Below are 26,720 nucleotides of genomic sequence, written 5' to 3' on the forward strand. Positions count from 1 at the left end.
TGTTGCATTACACTTGGTATTTCTTCTTCTTCATTTTCATCCTCAAGATTTGGATTAAATATTTCTATTGATACAATACTATATATTGATTCTGTATCACTTATATCATCTTCAATATCTATCAAGCAACATTTTGAATCTTGTACCACTAAAGATCTTTTTGTATCCTCATTTATCCTTCTTGGACACTTTGATGCCAAATGATCATCTCTATCACATATAAAGCATCTCAGCTTCCTCTTATAGATTCTATCTGGATCATACATCCTAGCATGNTAGTATCTTTCCAGATTCTTTTTTGTCTGCAAATGTTACTGGTTCTTCTATCGGTAATCTTTTTCCTCTAGGCTTATAATATCTAAGATCATCTTTTAGTTGTCCTAACTCTGTAGGTTCTAGTTTCCATCTTGGTCTATTTCCCCATGCCATGTTTGGGTTATTAGGACCATATGGTCTTGTATTATCATATCCTCCTTCATTCATAGCCTCTATATTTTGTAATTCTTCTATGTCAGATGCTAGACTATCATTGTCATTTATTTTTTCATTGATTAATATTCTAGGATCTATTTCACTAATTTCACTAATTTGATCTTTAACACTTTCATTTTCTTCTTCTATGGATTTTCTTATCCATGATGGGTTCTTGTAGATGAGAACCTCAAGAATGCATGATGGGTTCACATTATCCAATACTATTATATATAACATTTTAACTTAAGGTTGCTCCAATGATAAAACATCCATGATCCAATAAATCTCATTATCATAAGTTCAAACCTATCGAAATGGAAAGTAACAAATTCGATCAAATACAATCATACTATAGTACTACAAATTAAAAAAAAGTAGGGCCATACTAGAAGAAGCAGTAACTCTCCAATAAGTATTCTAGGCTAGAAGGAATCAAGGCCATACTAGAAGAAGCAAAGCCCCCTTTACAACTTGACATTTCACTTCATAGATACTTAGAACTAATATAGTTCAGTAGGGAGGAAAAGAAGCAAGTCCCTAGCAAGCTTAGTCATCAAACCATTGCAAAAGCCACAGTTAGAGAGAGCTCAAAGATCTTCCCACCATTCTTTGTTAAGCCAAACATCAGGCATACAAATGGCCAATTTAATCAATAATCATATTCTGCATACTTTAACAACAACCGTCTAGTACAGTTGGTGAATTGTGGTGTGCAAAAAACCCATGTTCACCAGGAGGTCTCAAGTTCGAACCTGCTGGCTGTTACCTACTTCCCTCCCTACTTATGGAAAAATAAAAAAAGAAACATATTCTATATACCTGAACTGTTATGGTTAATAAAACTAAAACCGAAAAAAAAAAAAAAGAGTTTTTCAATACTAGAACAATGTTTATTTTGAACAATATATTACATATGAAACTTCTTAGGTGCAAGGCAACAAAAATTTAACTTTAAATGAGTCCTCTTTAAAATTGGTCTCTTAAATGGATTGAAGGAAATACTAATAAAATGAGTTAGAGATGGGTATAAAAAAGAAAAATCCCATAGTTAAAATGGATTAACCCAAAGGTGGTCAAGTGGTTAAGTTAAGGTATTCAGTTTTTAACCCACAGAACTCAAATCAATCAAACTATGTCTACACAACCCAAGTTTAACAAGTTCAAACCAATTAAACTATGTCTAAAAAATATGAGTGCTCCAATAACAACCACTATTTTCTCAACTATACATACCACAATAGCCTTAGTACTAAATACAAGTAGTATTGAAAAAATGACAAGTAGTATTAAAGGGGTCGGGCTAAGTCTTAAAAGAGTTGGTTTAAGTCGAGCTTTTAAAAGTGTTGGTCAATCGAGCACTCGTCAGGCTAGGTGGTTGCACCATGTGCTACATGTTTATAAACGTGTCGTTGATCAGAGACACATTTATTAATGGGGCTGGTCTAGGTCGGATCATAAACATATCGGGCTCAATCAGACCTACTGATTTGGGCTTGGAATTGACACCCCTAATGCCTCTTATTGAAAGCGTTGTAAGTTATTAATGTCAATTTTATAATTAATGATAGTTGCATTAGAATCCGTTTCCAGAAACAAATGTTATTAAGCGCCATGTCTGCTTGAAACATTTTCAAATACAAGTTCATCAAATGCTTTTTTTAACTCCAAAAATTGTTTTTCACAAAAAAAAAAAAAAAAATCCAAAAATTATTTCTAGCACAGAAATGAAAAAGAAAAAGTTTCTAACAGCAAAAAACATTTTTGATAACATTTTTAGAACATAAGGATTGCATTTAGTGGTGATTCAGGCTTTGTACATTGTCACGTTCTAAAAAAATGGATTCTTTTGTTTTTTTATTCTTTTGAACAAAAATAAAATAAAAAACTATATGGTAAGTCCGATTTAATTTTATATATTTTAAAATAAACCGAACATTTTAAGGTTTTGGAGTCTTTTTTGGAAAGTGATGCTTTTCATTTTTGATTTTGAGCAAATGGCGCTGAATCAACTTTATGTAACGGCCATAACAGAGGTGAAGATTTAGAGTCTCTTTTTGAACAAAAATGGAATAAAAAACGTTTTTGACGACATTTTAAGGTTTTGGAGTTTTTTTTGAAAGTGGGAGAAATACGTACTTTACCCCCGAAACATAACAGAGGTGAAACAAACCCTATTTACCCTCTTTCGTACGAAAGGAACATAACAAATAGTTGCAACGGCCAGAGATACGAAGCGAACTGTAGCAGAACGCAGAGCCCAGTACAATTGTCGATCTGCCGTCGGTGATCCGAGGTGAAGGTCTCTCTCGCACTCTCTCTCTCTCTCTCTCGACTGTCCGACCCTCTCTGCTCCCACGCACCCCTGAGTATCTTTGATAGCTCTTATCTTCCCTCGATACCCTCCTTACCCTAGATCCCCTCCGGATTCTCTCTCCCATCTCTCGATCTCCCTCCGCCCTCAATCTCTCACTCCCGATTAGCTCGCTGCTCTACCCTATCCCGATCTCCTTTCTCTCTCAATATCTCATTCCGATTCGCTCGCTACTATCCACAATCCTTGGTTGGTGATGCTCTACAATACTCAGATTAGGATGGTTGAATCCAATATGCTTAATTTGAATACTCTAAGGGATTTGATTAGTGATTGTGGTTCTTGACTTCTTCTACAGGTTGTTATTATTCCATCTCTATGTTTTCTCAAGATAGCGAGGAAGAAGGCAACCCAATTACAAGTAAGCTTGAAATCCCTCCCCCCTTTTCTTGAGAAAATGCCTTCCATGAAAGATGAAATGTGGATGCATAAAAGTGAAATCTTCCCTATGTCTCTGTTTCTTTTTTTCTCATTATTGTCTTTTCAGTTCAGGTAATTCTTTGAGTGTCTCAATAGCTGAATTGGGCATCATCAGTATTGCTCTAGGAACATATTCAGTGTCCCAAATCGTGAATAGATACTGAAGTTCTCGAAGCGACTCAACAGCCAGGTATTTCGAATGTGTGGGATCTCCTTCACGTGATGGGAAATTTTTGTTGCCTTGCACCTTAAAGAAGTTTCAGATGTAATATATTGTTCAAAATAAGCATTGTTCTGGAATTAAGAAACTCTCTCTCTCTCTCTCTCTCTCTCTCTCTCTCTCTCTTTTTTTTATATATCGGTTTTAGTTTTATTAACTGGAGCTATAGAATATGCTTATTGATTAGACTGGTCATTTATATGCCTGATGTTTGGCTTAACAAAGAATGATGGGAAGATCTTTGAGCTCTCTCTACCTGTGGCTTTTGCAGTGGTTTGATGACCAAGCTTGCTAGGCTCTTGCTTCTTTTCCTCTCTACTGAACTATATTAGTTCTCAGTATCTATGGAGTGAAATGTCAAATTATAAAGGGGGGGCTTTGCTTCTTCTAGTCTGGCCTTGCTTCCTTCTAGCCTAGAATACTTATTGGAGAGTTACCGCTTCTTCTAGTCTGGCCCAACTTTTTTTCATTTGTACTGTAGTATGATTGCATTTGAATTTGTTACTTTTCATTTAGGTAGGTTTGAACTTATGATAATGAGATTTATTGGATCATGGATGTTTTATCATTGGAGCAACTTTTAAGTTAAAATGTTATATATAGCTTAAATCCATATACACATAAACACTGAAATATTGCACCCAAAACATGTCCTTTTGGGACCAAAATGAAAAGGCTACTGAACGAAATTTACAACTAGAGTTCCAATTGCAGTCATGGGCAGTGAGTTAAAGTATGAGATTGGACAGAAGCCTTACATCAAGCTCATCCTGCATGCCCTAAAGCACAAGACATCAGCCGTCAATGGCATTCTTGTTGGTTCTCTTGGCAAGAATGTTGAAGTCATTGATATTGTTGATGCAGTCCCTCTTTCTCACTCTCAGATTGGCCTCCTCCCAACTCTTGAAATTGCACTAACTCAGGTTGGATGTCCAATACCCACTCCTCTAAACTCTCTCTAATTCTTGATTGGATCTATAGTTTCTAATTTATTAGTGTTGAATGCTTTGATTGGTCAGATAGAGGAGCATTTTGGAGCACAAGGTTTAAGTATTGTGGGTTATTACCATGCAAATGAGAGATATGACAATTTTGAACTTGGTAATGCTTCGAAGAAGATTGGCGATCATATATGCCGTTACTTTGCACAGGCTGCAGTACTTCTGGTGGGCTAATTTTGATGATTGTTTATGTTAGTTTTGGAGTTTTCCTGTACTTGACGTGCACTGATACTCAGTTTAATTGATCTGAATTTCTACTGATTCCGGTTTGAACATTTTGAGTTAATGATTCTGTTTGCTTTTATTTGTTCAGTTGGATAACCAAAAGCTTGAAACCCTCCCCAAGGGAAAAGATCGGAACCCTGCCTTGCGGGTAAGTTCTAATTATTTAAATTTCTAGTTTTCCCTTCCGTATCAGTTACTTTGTTTCTCGCTAAATACATGGGGTTTTTTTATGCTGACATCGCTAGGATCTGCTGGTTTTTTTTGGTGCTATTGTTTGTAACTATTTAGACTTAATATTTACTTCATAAATTTCTTTAATGGGTTTTGGGTACTGCCATTTTTTTGGATCTGAATGTACTGTTGTGGAGTCATTTGAAAGTTTAAATGATCACTTGCAAGGTGTTTCTTGCAGTCAGTTTACATTCTGTTCTAGAAAGAGCACAGCAATATACAAACACTATACATTATCACATTTGGTTACTGTTGAAATTGCAAATTCTTTTGCATTAACTCTTATTTAGAAAATTTAGTTCATTCCTGAAAACTCTCTATACGATCCCAGCCATAGGGTCCCCCGAACAGCTTATGACATGCAACATGGACCCCAGGAAACTCAACCATCAGAAGTTATAAAACTTACAAAGCAATAAAGTTATACAACACATTTTTTTCCTAACAGAACATTGTTTCTGAAGCCTCTAATGGGAATCTAGGTACCTAAAGGATTATGGTTCAGAATCCCAATGAAAATTCCGGGACTGCAGAGGGTGGGGATCTGAAATCAGTATTGATCTTTGGCACTAATAGAATATCAGAAATAGCGACTCTCAGATTTAGTAAATCAGAAAATAAGAAAACATATTTGAAACCAGATTTTGAAACTTTCCGAAAATAAGAAACAGACTCAAGAATAGAAACTGAACTGAAAACAGTGACAACAATAGAAAGAAGTTCTAAATTAAAGCAAGTCTATGTAGTACTTATGCAGAGACAGATGACCAGTAAGTATGCAAAGCACCATATGCATGATCAGATAGTAAAGGGGCTTTATTTGATAGTCTCTAAGGTAGTTCTGGTAACACAGACAAAAGAATGATGAAATCATGGCCTGCGACAATGCTCTCTTGCCCAACCTTCCTTCACTCCCCCGGTGAGATTGCCAAGGGATGAGATTGCTTGGCATGCGTTATCAACCTTCCTGCTGCTATCGAAAAGCCATAGTGAGTCCGCCCTAGGGAGCTAGAGTTTGGGGGAATAGACTTTGAAACTTAGGTCAAGGGCTAGGTTCAGAAATAGAAACTTGTAGAAAATGGAAGAAATGGACAGAATTAGTACTCAATGAAAATAGAAACCAATGGAAAATAGAAGCTTGAGAAACCAGAACCAGAAATCAGTATTGCAAAACAATTTCTGGAAACTGAAGTTTCATACTCGAACAGAAACTAGAGTCTCAGAAATCAATGGCATCTTTTGGTCTGAAACAAAACTGAAACAGGGCTTGAATTAATGATGGAAAACAGAAAAGAAAACTAAAGGTAAATTGGCAGTCGACCAATGACAGAATATTGGATCATGAACAAAAAAATAGAATTGAGAAGGTGCAAAACTTACTAGTCACAGAGGCACTAGGAGTGCAGAAAACTGACCTTAATTATATGAGAAGAAGAAGAAGAAAGAACGATAAGGAGAAAGGATATAATCTTGGAGTCACCAAAAAAGGCCTCAATTGTAATCATCACCAATCAACATGCTGAATCACCACATCAGGGATGGAACTGAATTGGCACAGTACCAAGTTCTGAATCACTACAGAACAACTGGGCAAAAACTATCTTTACTCATGAAATCGTTGGAGGCTGTGAGGCCCTTACATGCTTATGCAATGTTTCCGTAAACTAAAGCAAAACATAGAAATAGGAAGTATTTTGTAAACTAGGAAATAGAAACAAACACCTAATTTTGTTGTAGGCCTTTGGGCTTATAGAACTGGCCCAATACAATTGAAAACCCGAAAATACTAGGTCCATTACCCGTATAACCCATTGGGGACCTCAAATTAATTCCAACTTGAATCAATATTGAACTGTAGGTTCTTGTTGACCCGAAAAACGGAACCAAACCCAAAATAACAGGCTTTTCTTCTCTTCTTGCTGAAATTATGCATCACCTTTAGACAACTCAGTTTACAATCTCAGCATCCGAGAGACGTGTAGTTCATTAAAGAAGCAAGGTTTCCATGATGATTAATGAGAGGCTGAGAGAGTCTACATGGCCACTGTTTGGCTCATCCATCCTGCCAATTTCATAAGTTGAGTCCCTCTCCAGCATAGTTGTCATTGCTCCAAGAAGAATCAAGGCGTTGGAGGGCTACCTAAGTGCTCAGGTGATAAGGGGCCCGCCTTAAGGCGAACAAGGCAACCAAGTGTTATTTTTTATTTTCCCTTTTTTCTAACATTATTTAGTAAGCTACATATACCTTGTAACATAAAAATCAACATTAAACCACATCAAGTCAATAAAAATCAATATTTAGCCACATCAAATAAAAAAAAAATCAACATTTAGAGAATTGCTTTTGTTCTATTATAAGTTTAACTAGTCAAATATTTTATTTTTACATGAGACTTTTTTGTATTAGGTATAACATAAAACCCACTTTCCAACAAGTCTAAGATTATTTAAATTTGAGTTTTAATAACAAAGTTATGTTTTGGTCAAACTTATTTAAAGTGCGTGAATGCTATTAAAATATCCCAAATGAAAATAATTTTATAGATATCAAAAGAAAATATTATTTTACTAGCCTATTGGATTTTAGCAATGTGTTAACATGATAAGATTTATAAAATTTTCATAATTCAGAAAACCCCCAGCATTTAAAAGTTGAAAATCGCCCCTATAATCAAAATCCAGTTTTTGTTCTTGGACTAGGGGGTTGACTTTTTATTATTTTAGAATTTGATTTTTAAATTATTTTTATTGGATTCAAATAGGGGGTATTTTCTTATTTATGAATAAATCTTAAGTTTATTTAAATGATATTTGGCATAAAAGTGCTAAAACATAAGGCAACATGCAATGCAATGAGGCAACTATCGCCTAGGCCCTAGGCATAAATAAGTGCCAAAACACAAGGCGACATGCAGTGCAATAAGGCGACTGTCGCCTAGTTGCACCAGGCAGACCGCCTGGATGCCAAGGCGTCGCCTTCACAACTATGCTGTCCATTGCAACATCATGAAGATGCTTGCAAGATTACAATACCAACCATAAGGTAAAGAGAGAAACTAATGTAGAGGTGTCATATCCAACGCACTCCACGTTACTGGTTTGGTTCCCAGTTGAGACTGGTTCCAAACACACACATGCACACACACACACACACACACACACACACACACACACACAAAAGAAGGAAGAATTCAAGAGTCATTAACGATGCTAGCTAATGGCAATGTGTCTAGAATGGGTTGGCAGGCTGCTGCTGATTAAGAAGGAAGAAATCAAGGGGATTGTTTTAAAATCACTCTTGAACCTTTGTGAACCAGTCTAATACTTACACAATATTATTGCACATCCAACAATCTGTCATGGAACAACCTTGCATTCTATTCATTTTTGTGACATTAGAAGAAAGCAATTGACTATTTGATCGTGTCCATCCTAAACCTGAGCTTCAAGGTGGTGAGATATTTTCTAGATGGATGTGGAACTAATCCATTCTTAGGGTTAGATATCAAAGTGGATTGCCCGTGGCATCAATCATGTGCGATTTATGGCCCAAAGTTGGAAGAGTTGATGCAAAGTGCGGCTATATGGTCAAGAATGGAGTTTATAATTCTTTGTTTTTTATGACGCAAAGCTTACAAACCCACCCATGAGATTTGGTCTAAGGGCCCAGACCCATTCCAAATATTTTCGCCAGATCCACTCCCTCTCCACCCCATAAACATGAAGCCCTTTATTTTTTCTTTTTCTTTTTGGCTAACGACGGGTGTCCAGGCCTTCAGCCTGACTATTCCCGTGGGTCCATATTGACCCTACAGTCACATGAATTGAGTTATACCAGGGTTGAATTAGAACCATTTAACTTTCACTGAAAGCAGTGAAGAGCACTAAACAACCTCTGAAGGTCCCTTGCCAACTCGACTACCCCCATGGGGTTTAGCCCCTTTGTTCCTAACTTACTAGCAAGCTGATTAATTAAAGTAAACAAGGGAAATGATAAACTCATAATAAACCCCACCTGAGCCTTCCATCTCATTGAGGTTCCTACAAGAGGCCCAAAGAGCTGGACTTCTCTGAATAGAGCTTAATTCCGACTTGATTGTTTCCAAGACTTCATGTCCTCAACTCTTGATGCCTTTAGGCCGCTGGCCCCCAGCCCATATGAATAAGGAGGTTGAAATTAAAGTCATTGTGACACATTACTTCAGCAAAACCTGGTGGTGAATCCTCCATGTCGCTAAAAGGATCATAGAAAAAGGGAAGAGAAACATGATCCCCTCCTCTCTCCTCTCTTTCCCCCCTTCCAAAACTTACAGAAAAAAAAAATGCTAAAGATTTTGTTTAAACATGCACCTCTAGGGAATTAGGTACATGTTGCTCATCAAAACTTTTAGAATTTCCCTTTGTTTGGACTACCATATTTGAGATGTCCCACCGGGCGTGCCAAAAAATGTTGGCCGCAATTCCCTTTTAATCTATAACGATTTACTGATCGTATTTTCTTTTCCTTAGGCGTGCCAAAATCCCTTTTGATGGATTCAATGTATAATCTGACTTCGGTCAAGGTGAGTCTGGTGAGATGAGTTCTCTCGTGCCCCGATTGCTCCAGGGACTTGAAAGACTGATGGGAAATTAAAAGACTAAGAAACCAAATTCAAAGAACAAAAGAACTAGAATTTCAAGGAATGACTGTAACTGCATTTGCGATTACAACTAAGAGTTTCATTAACAAGGAAACTCGTTGAAAGATGAGGCTTACAAGAAAAAAGAAAAAAGGAAAAGGAAAAGAAGAGTTCAACTCTAAGTCTAAATCTACAGTAAGAGATAAAAATCTGGAAGAGTTGCATATTGGTTTTGTTTGTTGAGTTGATTGTCCTTTACACGAGTTTCTTTCTCCTTTAAATAGTAGCCTCCAATTTCAAATACAAGAATCGGTTGAATAACCCTTCCCACTCCCTCATCCTTCTCACAACCAAAAGGCACCTCTCCGAGCAAGTTAGTCTTATGGTAAACCTCCAATACTTCATACCCACTTTCCTTTTGATAAGAATTCCATGCAGTTATGCACGTAAGGGATCATCTAATGAACCCAAAATACACCACCAACAGTATTATAGAAATATGCTGAACAAGGTAGCGGATTTGAATAATGGAGAGTGGAAAATGGAAAGGTGATTGGAATTTGATTATGTCTAATGGATTATCAGTTTTGAAGGAGCACTAAGGTTGCTGTCACAGAAGGAAAATGTTGCAGAGAATAGGGATGCTTTCATGCCTGTGAGAGAAGATCAATGGAGAATCCATGAAGGTTTTTCCATCTTCAATTGGTGTAGAAAACAAGGGAGTTATTCTATTTATGATGGAGGGCCTCTAGTGAAGAAGGGGAAGATTAGAGTGGAAGGGGAGGGGGGGAGGGAGAAGGGAACACACTCTCACAGAGCACAAAACCAAATCTCCATTTAACTATTCAATTCAATCTCTAACTTGTCCATCGATTACAGCTAATATATAGGGAAAATAAAGACATCAAACTAAAATAGAAACTAGTTTAACTAGGAAACAAACCATAAAAGGAAACTTAACTCAAAAGAAAAGAAATAATGGCTCCTAACTCCTGGGTATGGTATTACTTGGAATTAAAGACTTAAAATAATGAAATACCACTTCTAACCCTTGTTGGACCAAAACCTTTGGTTGAAATGGTTCTTGTTGGCTCTTGGCTTCCAAAGTCGGTCATGCTGGTCTAACCAATTAAATGCGGTCGTATCTGCATCAATTTAACTTTCTTTCTTTACTTTTTTTTTTTTTTTTTTTTTCTTTATATATATATATATATATAAATAAGATCCTTTTTACTTCTTATGTTGTAGTGGCTGCATGGTTTTAAGTATCGGTGCGTATCGTGCCGTATCGGCCGATACGTATCCGTATCGGTAGGCATCGGCACGATACATACCAATACGCTACATAGAATTTTAGGCCCCCTTTTGCGTATCGCCGTATCGTACGTATCGTATCGTGCCGTATCGTATCGGTACCGATACGTACGATATTCTGCGATACGAACTTTTGAAAATCTGGAAATTCCCGAGTATCGGTACGTATCGGTACCGTATCGGTATGTATCGACTGTATCGTGCAGTATAGAGCCGTATCGTACTGTATCGGTACCGTATCGGTATGTATCGACTGAAAATATGAAAATTTCCGTGAATGTGCCTTTTGTTGTTTGAAACAAACACTTCAAACTCTCACCAATAGTTTTCTATATTTCTCTTCTTTCTTCCCCTTTGATTCACACACCTTTTTGGAGACTCAAATGGTAGATTGAAAGAAACATTGTCGAAGTGAATGGTTCAAAGAATGAGAAAAACATAGTCCAAGAAGAACCTTGAACTTGAAAGTTGAAAATTTTAAATAGTAAGTTCTTGAATCTTTACTCACTTTTTTCAACTTTAACCTTAGATTTTCAAGTTTTTTTACAAATCTAAGGTTCATCATAGGGGTGTCAACCGGTCGGGTCGGTTCGGTTTCGGTCGGGCTTAATCGGGCTTGAAGACTTTCAAAGGCTACACCGTGTCCGCCCATTTAACTAATCGGGCTTAGTTATTGAGGGCATGGTACACTTTATATTCGGTCGGTCGGCCTCGGGCTATAATCGGGCCACCTTAATCGGGCTTTAGTCGGGCCTTAATTGGGCTACGGACATGTTTAATGTTAAATGGGTTTTAACCAATTTTTAAACGGGCCCTCTTTAAAATGTGCTCTTATATTTTGGCCCACTCATGCAAGCCCAAAAAAATGACAATAAATTAATAAATGATACCAAATATAACCATTATTTAAAATGTGAACATGTTTTTACTTTTTAGTTTTTACTTTCTAATTTGGGGGGTAAAATAGGTATTCTACAATCATTAAAAGGTCGGGCTAGGCCAGTGCACAATAGGCTGGTCTCGATCGAGTGTTAAACGGTCGGTCTCGATCCGGTGCCCGACGGTCCAAGTGGCAAAACCAAGACCGACCATTTATAAACGGGCCGGGCTCAAGCCCGACACGTTTAATAAATGGTCCGGGCTCAAGCCCGACACGTTTAATAGACGGTCCGGGCCGGGCCGGTCTATAAACGGTCGGTCCCGATCGGTTTAGTCAGTTCAGGCCACGAATTGACACCCCTAGTTCATCATACTTAGAATCACATTTTGTGCATCATTATTACATGAAATCATTGGATTTATAAGGATTTACAAACTTTTTTCAAGAGAAAATGAGGGTTTCAATTTATTTCAAATTTCTTAGATCTACTCATGCTCAATGATTAAAAATGTTTAGATTTTTTATATGTTATGTAAAAACAAGTGTTCTACAACTTCCATGGAAAATTTTGATTTTTCTCAAAAAAATATATTTGTCTATCAATATGATACCCTCATCATTTTGAACATTTTCAACTCAATATATTTGTCTATCAATACGATACCCTCTACTTAAGTATTTATGCATTCTACATGTTATAACTTTTTTTAACTGTTTTTTTTATGCAAAAGTGTATAAAAATGTGTTCCCTATCTATTTATATGCGTATCTTTAGCGTATCTTAGCGTATCTCCGATACGATACGATACCCTCCAATACATATCTTAATTTTGACCGACCGATACGGCGACCGATACCGATACTTTAATCCTTGAGTGGCTGGATCATAGCCCAAGCCTAAGGAGCAGAATTCGTATCTATACTCTTTTTGCATATACTCGATTAAATCAATATGACTTGGGTTAATCTTGTGACTTGGACCAAGTCTCATGACTCAGTTGAGTCTTAGAAATCCTCATTTTAGCATTATTAGAAATACTTAAAAAGACTGTAACATCTAAAACGTGAAGCTAAAACTTTTTATATATTTTGTGTTTAAGTTGGAAATCATAAAATGTTTAATTTTTTCTGATTTGACATATTGAGCTTATGAGACCACCATGCAAAAGTTCTTAATTCAGCCCATTAATGTTAAAATCCTTAAGCTCTCAAAATGGCTCATTAGTCCTAGTAAGTTGGCTAAAACAACTCAATGAAATGTAATGGAATTTGAATATGAACCCACAACATTTGATTAAAAATAATTGTATGCATTATCATCAATATATATATATATATGAGTTTGTAAACTTTTGTTATTGTTCTACTTTATGTAAATTATAAATCTTACATGACTCCCAAGTCAACTCCATGACTCCTGAGTTCATTCTGTTGTGAATTTGTAGCCCTTCCTATCCAAGTTTGATTCTTTAGTTGGTGAGCTATAAGACTAGACGAAAGTAATATGGTCATCTGTGTAACAAAGCAAAATAAAGTTCACCAGAAAAGGATAAGAAGAAAAAAAGAGAAGAGAATGGCTATCTGATATAGAGAAAAGAGTTAGTAACACTACCGGCTTAATGTAGAACTAGGTTGACAAGTCAAGCCTAATCCCTAACTGCAGGATACTTATCAGAGACCAACCAGCCATCAAAGTACCAATAGTAGAAATCAGATCAGATTACAATAAGGAAGCAGATCTGGAAACTGAGTCTATCGATCCCAGTAAGTTAGCGTTTTTGAAATCAGACAATAACCAATCATGGAAGGGTATATTAGGTACTGAAATAGTCTTAAAACAGATCTGTAAACATGATGAAATATCACAGGAAACAGTAGATATCATAACTGCTCCACTGATTTCAGGTTTAGATCTGAAAAGCCACTACAGGACAAAAGGCAAGGAGATTTCTTGTATCTCACCAATCCCAGATCAGAATGACCTGATTTTTGGATCGAAGGAGGCTCTTGTGGGTGGATGGATCAACCAAAATCTCAGCCCAAGCAGGTGGTTGAAAGTGTCTCAGGTGTAACCGTAGGGGAATCGATTAGGAAACTAACAGGAAAACAGCTTTGGAACTCTTATAACTTGTAGATCTGTATACCCTGAGTGGGTTGAGATTGAAGTTGCAGATCTTGATCACCTTGAACAGAAAAGAAGATGATAATAGAGAAAGAACCCCTTGGGCGTCCCACCTTAGTGGGTCAGTTGGATCAAACACCAATTACACCAGCTTTGATTGAACACAAAGCAGTTCTGAGCAAGGAGAAGCAGCAGCAACAACCATTATTTAATTCTTCAAATCATTGGCTTCTATGAACCCTTGCATTATATAGTGATAATGGGGATGTGAATTATATTCTAACAGCAGGTTCCAATAAAAGAAAACCAAATATTCTCCTAGTACAATAGTCTCTAAAAATTAAAAAAGGAAACTTTCAAAAAGGAAACAAACAATATGACTCAACTAATAACTTGACTCCTAAGAAAAAAATGTAACTTAAATTGAACCAACATGGTTCATTAACGAACCAAACCCAAATAAGTCAAAATAAAATAAACCAAATACTAATCCCTTATGCAACCATAATACCCCCAGTTTAGGCCTGTAAAAGTGACCCATTACACTCCAAACCACAGGGATTGAAGGCCCAACACATATGTAACCCAACCCTAGACTTATTCTTGATAAAACAAGCCTAGTTGGTGAAGAATCTGCATCACTATATCACTACCTTTATTTATAAAGATGTAACTGTTGGTGCCCCCATTTTAGCAAATTAGGCCTACAAGAAAAAGCATGTACCTAAGGGAGTGATCAATCCGACGTCGATCTATTGATTGGATTGTGTTAAGGGCTGACTGATTAAGTTGGCCGGTAATCAAATTGACCGAAAAAATGATGACCTTGTATTGAGGAGTTGATCGGTCATAATGATCAATCAGGTTGATCGACTAGGATGACCGAATACAGTCTGATTGACCAATCAGGCTGATGGCAGGCTAACCATATTACCGACCAATTAGGCTGATTGATGCACGAAGTAAACCAAGGGTGGAGTTCTTAACAAAAGTTAGTTTAAGGGGAATTACAATTGTACAATTCCAAGTGGCTTGAGCAGTTCTAACTACTCAAGTGGGCTTAATATAAAAGGGACTTCAATAGAAGAGAAAAGGCATATCTAACAGATCAAACAACATAATTGTCTTTCAGACATTTATCAATATTTTTTGTTTAGATTAGTCTTAATTATGTCATCTTTCTTTTTCAAATAGATTAGCGAATACATGATGGACAGAGTTTCGTTATGATTGTATCAGAAATCATAACGGCCTATGTTTCATCATGGTTTCTCAGTTTTCATTCATGGTCATGACGGCCCGTCTTTCGTCATGATTCTCAGTTTTCCATTCATGGCAGCCACTTGTTTTGCCTTGATTGATTGATTCTTCTTCTTCCTCTAATATGATTTGTTTTTTATTTTAAAGTCATTGGACCCTTTCAAGGCATTGGAAATATCTCACTTTCCCTAGTTAGAAGTCAATTTTACATTTCATTGAATCCTTGCGATTCTGGCACACCCGCGCATTTTCCCATTCTGTCATGTATTTGTGTCAATTTATTGTGACCAATAATTTTTATTGTTGGGCATTTCTTCTTTCTCAAACTATCACGAGTTTGCTTTTTGGTGTCTCACCAGGCTTGCCAAAGTTCATAGAGATTGTATACACGCTTTGCATTGATCATCGGTCTATCTTGCACTTGACATGTTTCCCCTTCGCTTTCTTGACCGTATGAGCTTATAAATTTGGTAAGATCAACAATCCACGATCTGATTCGTAATTGGTGCAATCCCTGGGTGATTGATGTAGCAGCGCTTCGATGGATCGACCCAAACCCGCTCCAGAGCCCAAACAAGGAACCAGATCCAATTTGGGTTCAAGGTTATTAGAATCCTCTAGGATTTTATTTTATTTGGGAGCATTTTGTAATCTTTTAATTTTGGGTAGTTTCCAGATTGGTAAGAAGTTTTCAATTTGAGTCCTTCTTTGTTTTAATAGGTTTTAGGAGATTTTATTTTTATTTTAGACTCAGACTTTAATTAGGAAGCTTTGATTTTAGTTTATTATAAATTAGGCATGTAACCCAAGTTATGGGGGCATTGGTTGAAGAATGAATTGAATGACTTGTGGCCAAAGCCTGCGTGGCTGTCCTCTCTTCTCCCCCTTCTCCCTCTTTCTTCTCTGCGAGAATCCCCCACTTCTAGCCGACCACTCTCCCAATCTCTGTTCTGGACAGAAATTGCAGTTTCTCACCTCTTTCCCTAGTAATCTGTCATCTTTTCTTTCCAAGTTTGCCGTGGCTGTTCCTGACCAAAGGGCCACTGAAACCCAAGAGCCTTGGAACCTATTGTCAATCTTACCGCAAGAATGGAAGATTAAATCTCTGCTAGGTCTGCATACTGCTGGTCCACTACCAGAACCCTGTAACTTAACCTGTCCTTAATTTTTGAAGTCAGTTGCTGGATATTTCTCCTTCTCTTCCCTACGTTACCTCTCTAATTCTTCTTTCTTCTTCTTACCTGGGATTCCTCTTCCCCTTCTCTTCCTCTCCTCCTCCATGAAAGTCCCCCCTTCCCCCCCCCCCCCCCTTTGTGCGATTCTCTCTCTCTCTCTCTCTCCCCCTATGAAATCTCTTCTCTCCCCCTTCCCCATCAATCTGTGGCTTCTTCTTTTCTCTTCTTGCTGGAGTGTATCACGATAATTCCTGCTGCCCTGTTTTGAGGTGGACTTTGGTGACCCATGGAAATTGATTGATCTCACTCATCTCATCTTCTTTCTTCATAAACTTTTGGGTGTTAGTTCATCATTGAGAGGCGACGCTAACCCTTGAATTTCTGGCCTGAAAGTGATCCCTTCTGTGGGAGATGCAGCTACAACCCTAACCAGATCTGCACCTACCATCCTTGTGATTCCAGGAGTTGAATCTGAACATAATACTTGATCTTTTGGGTTGATTTTGGTTGATTTGATAGAGCTGGACTATGCGATCCTACACTTGCAATTTCAGCACAATCCTAGACCAAAACTGTGAGAACTTTCACCTGGAATAGAGCAACTCTTGCTGGTTTTGGGAATTTCCAATGTTGAAGAGGACCCTTTCAATCGTGAGTGGTGTTTAACATTATTTTCTGTTTTTCCCAATAATGCCTCTACCTTAGCCCTTTAATACCTAATGTCTTTATTTTAACTTTGATTCCCTGAATACCCTTCAACCCATCTTTGTTACTTTGCTACTTCTAATTGGAGGTTTCTTAGAATTATGGTTCTGCCACTCCTTAGTAGAAATTTCTGGTTATTTACAAAAGTGCCATTCCACCCTTGTGAACTTCAATACATTTACACGATTGCCACTCGATTGTAAACATCAATATATTTACTGTATTGCCACCTTCTTAAACTTGAGTTGCTAAAGTTATTAAGTGGGCCTACAGTCGTCCGAGTTTGGTTTTCGGGGCCCACCAGCCCCCCATTACTGACACCTCTGCTTTGTCACATTATGTGGGGGCAGTCATCAGAACTTTTGTAAAGATAGCATCTCCACCTTCATCCTTGTTTATTTACCCTTCTCTAAATAAAGCTTGTTGCTTCCCAAATGGGGAACGGCCTGAAACCTCCAAAAGAGAGAAGAAAAGCGCTGTTAACAGCAGGAAGACCACTCCTTACCACAAGCAGTACCATAAGCGGTACCACAAGCCGTACGTTTAGCGATTATTATTTGCAAAAAACTGATAATGCAGGAAATGAGGTCTAACAACCTATATATCTTTCTTGGAATCTGTCTCGGGGTCATGGGCCTTCAAATTTTGGTTATGGAAACCAACAAGGCAAAAACCCTGGCCACTGTTGGATCAATTTTGTGTTATATATGGTGTTCTGGTATCCAAATTTGCTCCTTTAATTCCTAATTTAAAAAAAGAGAGGAAAGGCAGGTTGTCTACACTCACTAGCATATGTAAATAGGGAAATACAAAGTAAATCCCATCAACATTTCTCAAAGCTTACCAGGACACCATTTTCCTTCTTTGCCGTGCTGCAAACCTCTCCACCTTCTCATCCTTGCGAGTCAGTTCCACCATTTTTATTCTTATTAATGACCATTTGATAAGGAGAGATCAGCAATGCCATTGGCATACGCAAATGGGTTGCATTCTGCCGGGGTTGTTTTACAAAAAACTCTTGCCATGAGGTCCTCATGTTGCTGCCTGACATTTCATGCATAGTGTCTGCCATAGCCACGCCAATATTTGCAGATATGGTTCTGCACCATTCACATTCTTGGCAACCATCACCTCCATGGTAAACGATAAAAGGAAAAATATGTAAAGATTTGGCCATCTCTTTACTAATCCCGTGACACACTCTAGATTCAGCATAATAATGGAGAAGTTCCCACAAACTCCTCATTCCTGGGCCTTGTGATAGATGATTTAGAGGAGTCATGTCATCATTGTCCTTAACACTACAATCAACAGTAGACTCAAGCATTGTCTTCACAGTTAGGCAATCCTCAGCACAGAGTGAGTACCATACTGCAAGGTGCAAAGGCGTCATTCCATTATTGGCTTTAGCCTCCACAAAACACCATGATTAAGAAACAATTTTGCTGCTTGACTGCATCCATTCTTTGCGGCCATGTACAATGGGGTTTTCCAATAGATATTTTTGGCCTCCAACTCGACCTTTTCTGTCCTTCTCCAATTGAGCAGGAACTTAACTATCTCACCATTATTGTAACTAGCAGAAAATTTAAGTGGAGTCTGTGTCATGACAGCATTTTGATCCTTGAGAAGAGATGGGTTCTCCTGAAGCGTCTTCTGAAAGCCGACGAGATCTCCCAACTGCACACAACCATGGATAGTTGTGGTTTTCGCAGATATTGCACATTGATCATTAAGCCCGAGCACCTTTCTCTCTTTCTACGTTAACATGCCTCACCTTTCTCTCTTTCTAAGCTCAACATGCCTCATCTTTCTGAGTTAATAATGGATTTTCCATAACCGAAGACAATTCAAGAACCATCTCCATGTGCAGATGAGGATTTGCATTTAAAAAAAAAAAAAAAATCTAAAAGAGATACATCACTTTTTCTCACTTTACCCATTATATATATATATATATCTTCTATTCCCTATTGTTACTCTCCCTCTCTCCGAATTTTCTCATCTGTGTACTAGTCTAGAGGTACACTCTTGAATAGTTGTCTTCGGTTGCAAAAAAACCATCTTCGAACTTGAAATCTACAACGGTTAGAACCGATTCCAAACCTTTGCTTCGCCCCCCCCCCCCCTTTTTGTTTCTTTTGGTAAAGCCATGGCCAAGTCAAACATGTTTAGTTCCCAAACTGTTGGAAATTCTTCTCATGTTTATCATATGTTTACACTTGGCACTATTATCAAGGCCATACCCAATGTAAGTGGAATGGAAAACATTCAAACTTACTCTTTATTCTCAAATCTTACATCTTTCACTTATCATCTCTATTTGAGATCCCAACCACTGTGGAGATGTTCGGAGCGCATGCCAATCCTGTCTTGGCTTTCCAATGGGTTGTACTTATGAAGCTTCCCCTCCAGTCGCTCCCCGCGGGATATTCCATCAAAACCTCTACCTCCAGTTACCATGGGTGGTGTTTCAATCGATGGGTTTCAATGGGTCACTAAACCTTGGCTTTATCTAGAAAATGCCTTCGATCTGAAGATCACTCTCCTAAAGGTGTACAAACGCGGGAGTTGGGGTAACTAGTGATAACCTTGGTTAATTAATCGCCTACATTGCCTTATTCAAGGGCTGGATTACCTAGACAAGTTCTCCACAGCACCTTCATCGACAATCACCTCTAATTAAGCATCTACATTGCCCCTGGTGGGCATTTCTTCTTCCTTGAACCATTGAAAATTGTTGGTCACAATAAATTGGCAACAAATACATGGCAGAATGGGAAAGTGCACAAGCATGCTAGAATCACAAGGATTCATTGAAATGTTATGTAAATTTCTAACGAGGAAAAATGAGATATTTCCAGTGCCTAGAAAAGATCTAAGGACTTTAAAAAGAAAAGCAAATCATACTAGAAGTGATCAATTAATTTTTCCAAAAAAACATTATCCATTACAATCAATCTTGGCAAAGCAAGTGGTTGCTGTGAATGAAAAAATGAGAACCATGACGAAACATGGGCCGTCATGGCCATGAATGAAAACTGAGAAACTATGACGAAACACGAGTCGTCGTGATCTTTGATACAATCATTACGAAGCTTTGTCCGTCGTGGTCTTTGCTAATCTATTTGAAAAAAATGACATAATTAAAACTAATCTGGAAAAAAATATATATATATAAGTAAATGTCCGAAAGACATGTTGTTTGATCTGTTGGAGATGTCTTTTCTCTTCGGTTGAAGTCTCTTTTATATTAAGCCCACTTGAGTAGTTATAACTGTTCAAGTCACTTGAAATTGTTTACTTACAATTTCCCTGAAACTAACTTTTGTTTATAAGAACTCCACCCTTGGTTTACTTCGTGAGTCAGTCAGCCTGATCGGTCGGTAATACGATTAGCCTGATTGGTCGGTCTAACCGTATTCGGTCATCCTGCTTGATCAACCTTGATCAGTCATCGATCAACTCCTTGATACATGGTCGTCATTTTTCGGTCAACTTGATTAGCAATCAACTTAATCAGTCAGCTCCTTAACACAATCAGTTAATAGATTGACATCGGATCAATCGCTCCCTTTGAACATGCTGTTTCTTGTAGACTAGATTTGCTAAAATGGGGGGGGGGTTACCAACAATAACCGGTGTAATTACGATAAACACTCCCAACTTAATTGTACTTGGCAGTATTATTAAATAAGAATCAATAATGATAGAAGTACCCCCTACGGTATAGCACGATACTATAAACCCAAATAATAACCATCCAATATCAGAAAATATTAGCCACATGCTAGAAAACAGAAACAGTAAAAGCCCAGATTATAGCAGTACTAGAAGTCTAGAAGATGAGTAAATCATTGATGCGGGCCAAAACCTGAATTCTTCAACTAGAAGAACTCCAGGCCAGATAAGAAATCTTCAATAAGAAGAAATCCAGGAAGGCAAATGAAAAATCTTCAATAAAAAGAAACCCACAATAGCAAGTCTTCAATTTGAAGACTTGAAAAAATCTTCGGTAAAAAGATAGACAAATAGTCTTCAATAAGAAGACAATCTCATAACTCCCAACATCTCCATTCTCTCCCTCACGTGTAGCAATACATGTGGACAAATAATGCAGGAGAGAAGAACAAAGAGGTCCTGTTCAGTAGCAATATGACATCGTAGGCTCGTAGCAGCAACTAGGGTACGTAAATAAACCATATCACAGTGAAGAAGCAAAAGCAATAATTAAGATCCCAGGTAGGTTGGATATCAATAATCTGAGTGGAGGAAATAAACACCAATAATATCAATAGCACAGTAGTCACAGGGACCCTTAATGAAGGATATCAAATCACAGACTTAGATCTGATATCGGTAACAATTGCTAAAAGATAAGTAAGTATATCAGAGGATGAAGGTACCTGAACTCCTAAAGGTACTTGGAGCATAAGTAAAAGACCAAAGGGCATGACCTTCCATTCGTAAAATCCATACTTAGTCTTGAATGCTATCTTCCATTCATCTCTAGGGTAGTTTCGTGTTTGATTGTGCCTACTCTTCAAGTCAATCTTGATCAAAATCATAGATTCAATATGTCTAACATATCATCAAGTCTAGGAATCGGAAACGTTGATGGCTCTGCTATCAATGCACATGCACCATGAACCGTCTTTCTTCGGAGTGAGTAGTGCTGGTACAGCACACAGACTCATGCTCTCTACTTTAAATCTCTTCCTCAATAGGTCTTCCACTTGTCTCTTGAGCTTGGCTTGCTCGGTACGATAGACAATAAGTGGGAAGATCCGGAGAAATTGATCCCACTACTAGAACAAATGTATGCTGTGTATGTCTCATCGGTGGAAGCTCATTGGGCAAATCATCGGACACCAAATCTACCAAATCAGTAATCAACTTCCTTATAGGTTTGGGAAAGTTAACTGACCCCATTAAGTTGGGTTAAGGCTTGGTTTGTTGTATAGGTTTTGGAAAGTTAGTTTCAAGTACATGTAAAATTTCTTTAACTAGTGCTAGGATAAGACCCATCTCTGTGCTGGTCTCTAACAATTCCTGTTGTGGTGGAGCTAGGAGCTTCTTCTCAGCACGCTACCTCGTGCTTATATACAGTACTCATCGTGGCTTTCTCTGTGGACTATCTTTAGCTGGCTGTTTCTTAGCTACAAACTGTAAATCTGTCATCATTTGGATTGGGCAGCTCTTAAGTTTCTTCTTCATCATCAGTATGTTGAGTGGATTAAGCACTAAGGGCTTTCCCTTAAAGAAACATTGATTCTTGGTGCCTTCCACCGACACATTGTTGTCTTACATCGATGGCCATCCAAGTAAAACATCCGTCAACACCATGGGTATGATATCATACCATGCATCCTCCTCATTATCACCCAAATTCAGCGGTGCAAAATCATCATTGGTTGACTTCCAAGGTATTGTTGTTGAGAAGTGAGATCTTGTATGGTTGTGGATGTGCATATTGCTTCATTTTCCTTAATGAAAGCTTGTGAAACAATCTTTATGCAACACCTCCTGTCCACTATGACTTGTGCTGTCAACCGTCCACTAGGCATTAGGGTGTAGGATATGCAATGGCGATGCCAATCTTCACCTTAGCTTCTGCGACCAGAATCACAACATTAACCTCGTGGATATCTTCATTAGTTTCATCGTCTAGGGTAGCGTTATACTCATCATCGATGGCTGCATTATAATGGCCCAGTTATCATCTTCTTGGGTGTCACAAACTTGCATCTCAGGATTGGATTCAATGGCGACAATGACTGAATTGTACTTGCGTCATTGCGGACAGAATTTGGCAAATGGTCCGAACGCATTACAATGATAGCACTTAGCTGCACCTCCTTTAGTTATAGGAGCCTTACCCTTAATGTGAGGAAGGATGTCTCTTCTTCATATTTTCTATTAAAAGCATACCTTATGTTTTTTAACACCCCCCACCCCAACCAAAAAAAAAACGTTTCAAAGGGGTCTGCTTTCCCCCCAGTTTTATTCACTGATTTGTACCAATCCGTATTTTTCTCCTCCAAAAAGGGCCCTAAACTGTTCCGAATATTTATGAAATTGCCACTGATCATTCAATTTCAATTATTTGTCACTTGCGGGTCCAAGGGGATCCGAAATTAAGGGTGTCAGAACCCGGGATTGCATTATCCTCCCTTGTATTGAACTTTACTCTTGCATTTTTAGTCGTAAAACCATTCCCCAGGGTTGACTTTCCAATCTCTTTTTGTTGGGTTGGATTTTCCTCCTTGTGGAGGATGGCCCAAGGAAGCTCACCTTTAGGTGAAGCCCTTATTGTTTTAGGCCCATTAGGAGGGCATTTTTGTCACAAAGGTATTGATGAGGGTTTCCTCATTTGGCATTGTTTTTATAATAAGGCTGAAGTTGAAAAAAAGAAGGTGTGAGATTGGCTGTTGGAAGAAGAAAAAGAAGCAGAAAATTTTTGGTTTGAAACATTGCACAGTCATCTCCAAGAGCTCGATCGGATGGTCATCCGTGGTCCGATTGAGCTGATTTTTTTACAGCAGCATTGCAACACACTGGTCTTCACTCTGTATGGTGTGATTGTTGTTTTTGAGTTCTTTAACTCAATGTTCCAGCAATGTTTTTGTTGCCCCTGTTTTGGTGAGAACTCTTCAATTTCTTCCTTCTCTCTTTTGGGAATTCATCTTCTTGATGATGTATGCGAAAGATATGCTATTCTTGATGTTTGGAATGATTATATGCCTCTAATTTTAGTTAGAGAAGACTTGTGCATTCCCATTATTTGGAAATAGTGGATTTCCGTGGTTTTTACTCCTCTTATTGGGGAAGCTTTCCACGTTAAATTGATGGTGTTGATATGTGTGTGTGTGTGTGTCTATGATGGATTTGTTCACCGATTTATGCATTTAGTTGCTTTCTTGGGAGCTTGATTATTGGACGAATTGTGTTTGATAAATTGTTCCATCAAACTCTACTTGATTGCTTCATATTAGGTTCACCCAAGAGGGGAAAAATTTGTTCCATGTTTTTGTTAATTGGATACATCTCTCGGTTAGTGCATTTCTCCCAATTAAAGTGGTATTAGAGCAAGATTGTTTGCTAAAGAGAGAAGGAAGAGATTGAGGAGATTTCACTAAAACAGGAGCAACGAAAACGTTGCTTGAACACTGAGTTAGAGAACTAGAAACAACTATCACACCGTACAAAATGAAGGCCAGTGTGTTACGATGCTGCTGTCAAAAAATCAGCTCAATCGGACCTCGGATGACTATTCGATCAAGCTCTTGAAGATGACTGTGTAGTGTTTTCAAACCCAGAATTTTCTGCTTCCTTTTCTTTTCTTCTTCCGATAGGCTCTCACACCTTCCCTTTTTCAACTTCAGCCTTATTATAAAAACAAGGGCAAATGAGAAACTCTCATCAATACCCTTGTGACAAAAATGCCTTCCTTATGGACCTCAAACAGAAATGGGTTTCACCTAAAGAAGGTGAGCTTTCTTGGGCCATCCTCCACAAGGAAGGAAACCCAATCCAACATTTTGAAGCCTTGTGTGTGTCTAAAGTGTTTCGACAAAGTCTATGAGCTAAATTTCTGACTAACTGGAATAATTTTTTGCATATTAATATAGGACTTCTATACAAATAGTTTGTCTTGTTGTGATGCTTGGTGACATTTATTTCAGAATTCTTTGTTCGTACCTTTTTCTTTTTATTTTCATTCTATGGCTTCTCTGCTAGTTTCATAGTACAAGGAATGAAAGGCCTACATCACCATCCCACTGGCTTTGAGCATTAGTGTTTCTACCAGTAAGACCTTTTTTGTATTAAAAAAAAAAAATTTAAATAAAATCTTTGTTTTGTTAATTTCTCTTGTGTCTTTAATAGGTATGCTGATCATCCAGAAGACTAGAATCTTATGTGTGCTAAATCCATTGGTCTAAATAAGGGATCAAGTCTCTAACCAAGCTGGTTTATTCTTTGGTTGACCAGCTTTACATCAGGGATGCATCAAAGAATTGGAAGCAAGCTGGATTGGATGGAAGTATTAGATTAAGCATGAAGGAACCCGCAGCCAATGTAGTCCTGTTGGATTATATCTCGTCTGAAAAGTGGCGAGATGTCGTTGATTTTGATGACCACCTTGATGACATCAGCAAGTAAGATCTATATACTGCTTGCCTTGGCATTCTCTTTCATCTAGTTGCCAAAAATAAATTTGCATTGTGCTTTGGTCTTGAAGAAATTGATTCTGTAATTTATACTTGCTTTTTACTCCTGCCATTGCCTTGAGCCTGAAGTAATTGGTCTCTCTCTCTCTCTCTCTGTGCAGTGACTGGTTGAACCCAGATCTCGTGAAGTAGATATCTAGTTCCACCCCTTGTGGACAACAGGCTAAAGCATAATTCATGGTCCTCTTGTGCTGGGATTGAAAAAGAATTATCTTTGTTGGGTTCTATCCCCAGATTTAGATACGCCTTTTGCTCTGGTGGGTGAGTAGCCAAGGGATAATCTTGGCCATACTGAATATTTCGTGTTTTGAAAACTATATCCAGACAGAATTTTTGTTGTATTAAACAGTCAGCCATCGTAATGCATCATTATTTTGAGATTTTTTTTTTTCGGGGGTAAACTTGTTCTGTTTATTTTAGGCCCTGTTTGTTTAGGGGGGTTCTTGCGATGAGATAGTTGTCAGATTGTGGCCGACATGTGAATGGGTGAAGCACAGAAAAGTAAAGTTGAGGAAAAAGCTAAATTCTCCCACCCGGTACGAGTTTGGTTGACCATGGGAGAAAGAAAAAAAGGAGAGAGGTTACGGGAGAAAAGGCATCCGCAACCATAGGAGAGAGGTTGCGAGAGAAAAGGCGAAATCGCAAGGGTTGCAGATGATGAGCTGCAAAAAGAGGGTCTTCCCTAATAGTGTTCGGGGATTTCATTCCATTGACAAACATGTGTTGTTCCTGTGTCAATGAGGATATCAAGGCTATATTCTTCAAACTCTGAGAATTTAAAGATACCTTTCACATAAATATGTTTATTTTCTTGATCTAATGACAATATGAGTTGTTTTTTTCCCTCCTTTGTAGCTTCCAACTTATATTTATGATAAGAAAGCATATTTGATTCGGTGTCAGTTTGGGTATCTGATTATTTGGAAGATTGCATGGGATCATAACTTCTAAAAAGTTGAGGATTATAAGGAGGATATTCAAAAATTAAATTCCTTCCTTAGACAGGAGATGACGAAGAAGATCCTTCACCGGGTGTAGAAAAGGAAAATCTTTTTTTGAGATATAGAGTATCTCCAGAAGCCAAGATATCTAAGGTTTGGGGAATTCTTGGCGGTGCTTGAGGTTTTGGCAGGATGTCTGTCAAAAGCCAGTTTTCTAAGATCTTTAAGTCATGTCAATTTAAGAGCCTAGGTTCTAACTCTATTTCATAAGCACGAAGTTCAAAGATCTCAACAACTCTTTTATTAGTTGGTTGTAGTTTTGTATAGGTCATGTTAGTAAGTTCATGAAGACATTTCCATGAGACCGCAAGGTTATGACTATCGGATCTCATTTCTAAATTTTGGGTTTTGATCTTCAGAATGCTTTTGAAAACTTTGCAAAAGCATACATTATTATCATCTGTTAGATGGCACACATTCTAACCATTGGTTACAACAATTCTTTCCAAAACTACCACCAGTTTAGGATGA

At 38.0% G+C, this 26,720-nt stretch overlaps 1 protein-coding gene across 11 annotated transcripts; it reads left to right on the forward strand.

Annotated features, from left to right (window-relative positions):
- Positions 1-2,628: 2,628 nt before the first annotated feature.
- LOC122083530 (ER membrane protein complex subunit 8/9 homolog) lies at positions 2,629-25,628 on the forward strand. 11 transcript variants are annotated; one of them, XM_042651385.1, is made up of 8 exons: positions 2,629-2,767; positions 3,144-3,206; positions 3,333-3,455; positions 4,200-4,408; positions 4,505-4,651; positions 4,800-4,859; positions 25,010-25,176; positions 25,350-25,628. In XM_042651385.1, exons 4-8 carry the CDS (start codon positions 4,202-4,204, stop codon positions 25,378-25,380), a joined length of 612 nt encoding a protein of 203 aa, XP_042507319.1. In that variant the 5' UTR covers positions 2,629-2,767; positions 3,144-3,206; positions 3,333-3,455; positions 4,200-4,201; the 3' UTR covers positions 25,381-25,628. The 11 variants fall into 11 exon arrangements, with proteins under 11 accessions (XP_042507319.1, XP_042507376.1, XP_042507339.1 ...); XM_042651442.1 differs by having other exon boundaries at positions 3,333-3,337; XM_042651405.1 differs by having other exon boundaries at positions 3,338-3,455.
- Positions 25,629-26,720: the final 1,092 nt, after the last annotated feature.

The sequence above is a fragment of the Macadamia integrifolia genome, chromosome 1 (assembly GCF_013358625.1).
Source record: "Macadamia integrifolia cultivar HAES 741 chromosome 1, SCU_Mint_v3, whole genome shotgun sequence".
Taxonomy (NCBI): domain Eukaryota; kingdom Viridiplantae; phylum Streptophyta; class Magnoliopsida; order Proteales; family Proteaceae; genus Macadamia; species Macadamia integrifolia.

What these genes read in the sequence shown, in the direction of transcription:
- LOC122083530 (XM_042651385.1), top strand. Translation starts at nt 4,202, where the DNA reads ATGGGCAGTGAGTTAAAGTATGAGATTGGACAGAAGCCTTACATCAAG. An exon ending in TTGAAATTGCACTAACTCAG is followed by an intron (nt 4,409 to 4,504) that starts GTTGGATGTCCA and finishes TTGATTGGTCAG; the next exon opens with ATAGAGGAGCATTTTGGAGC. An exon ending in CACCTTGATGACATCAGCAA is followed by an intron (nt 25,177 to 25,349) that starts GTAAGATCTATA and finishes CTCTCTGTGCAG; the next exon opens with TGACTGGTTGAACCCAGATC.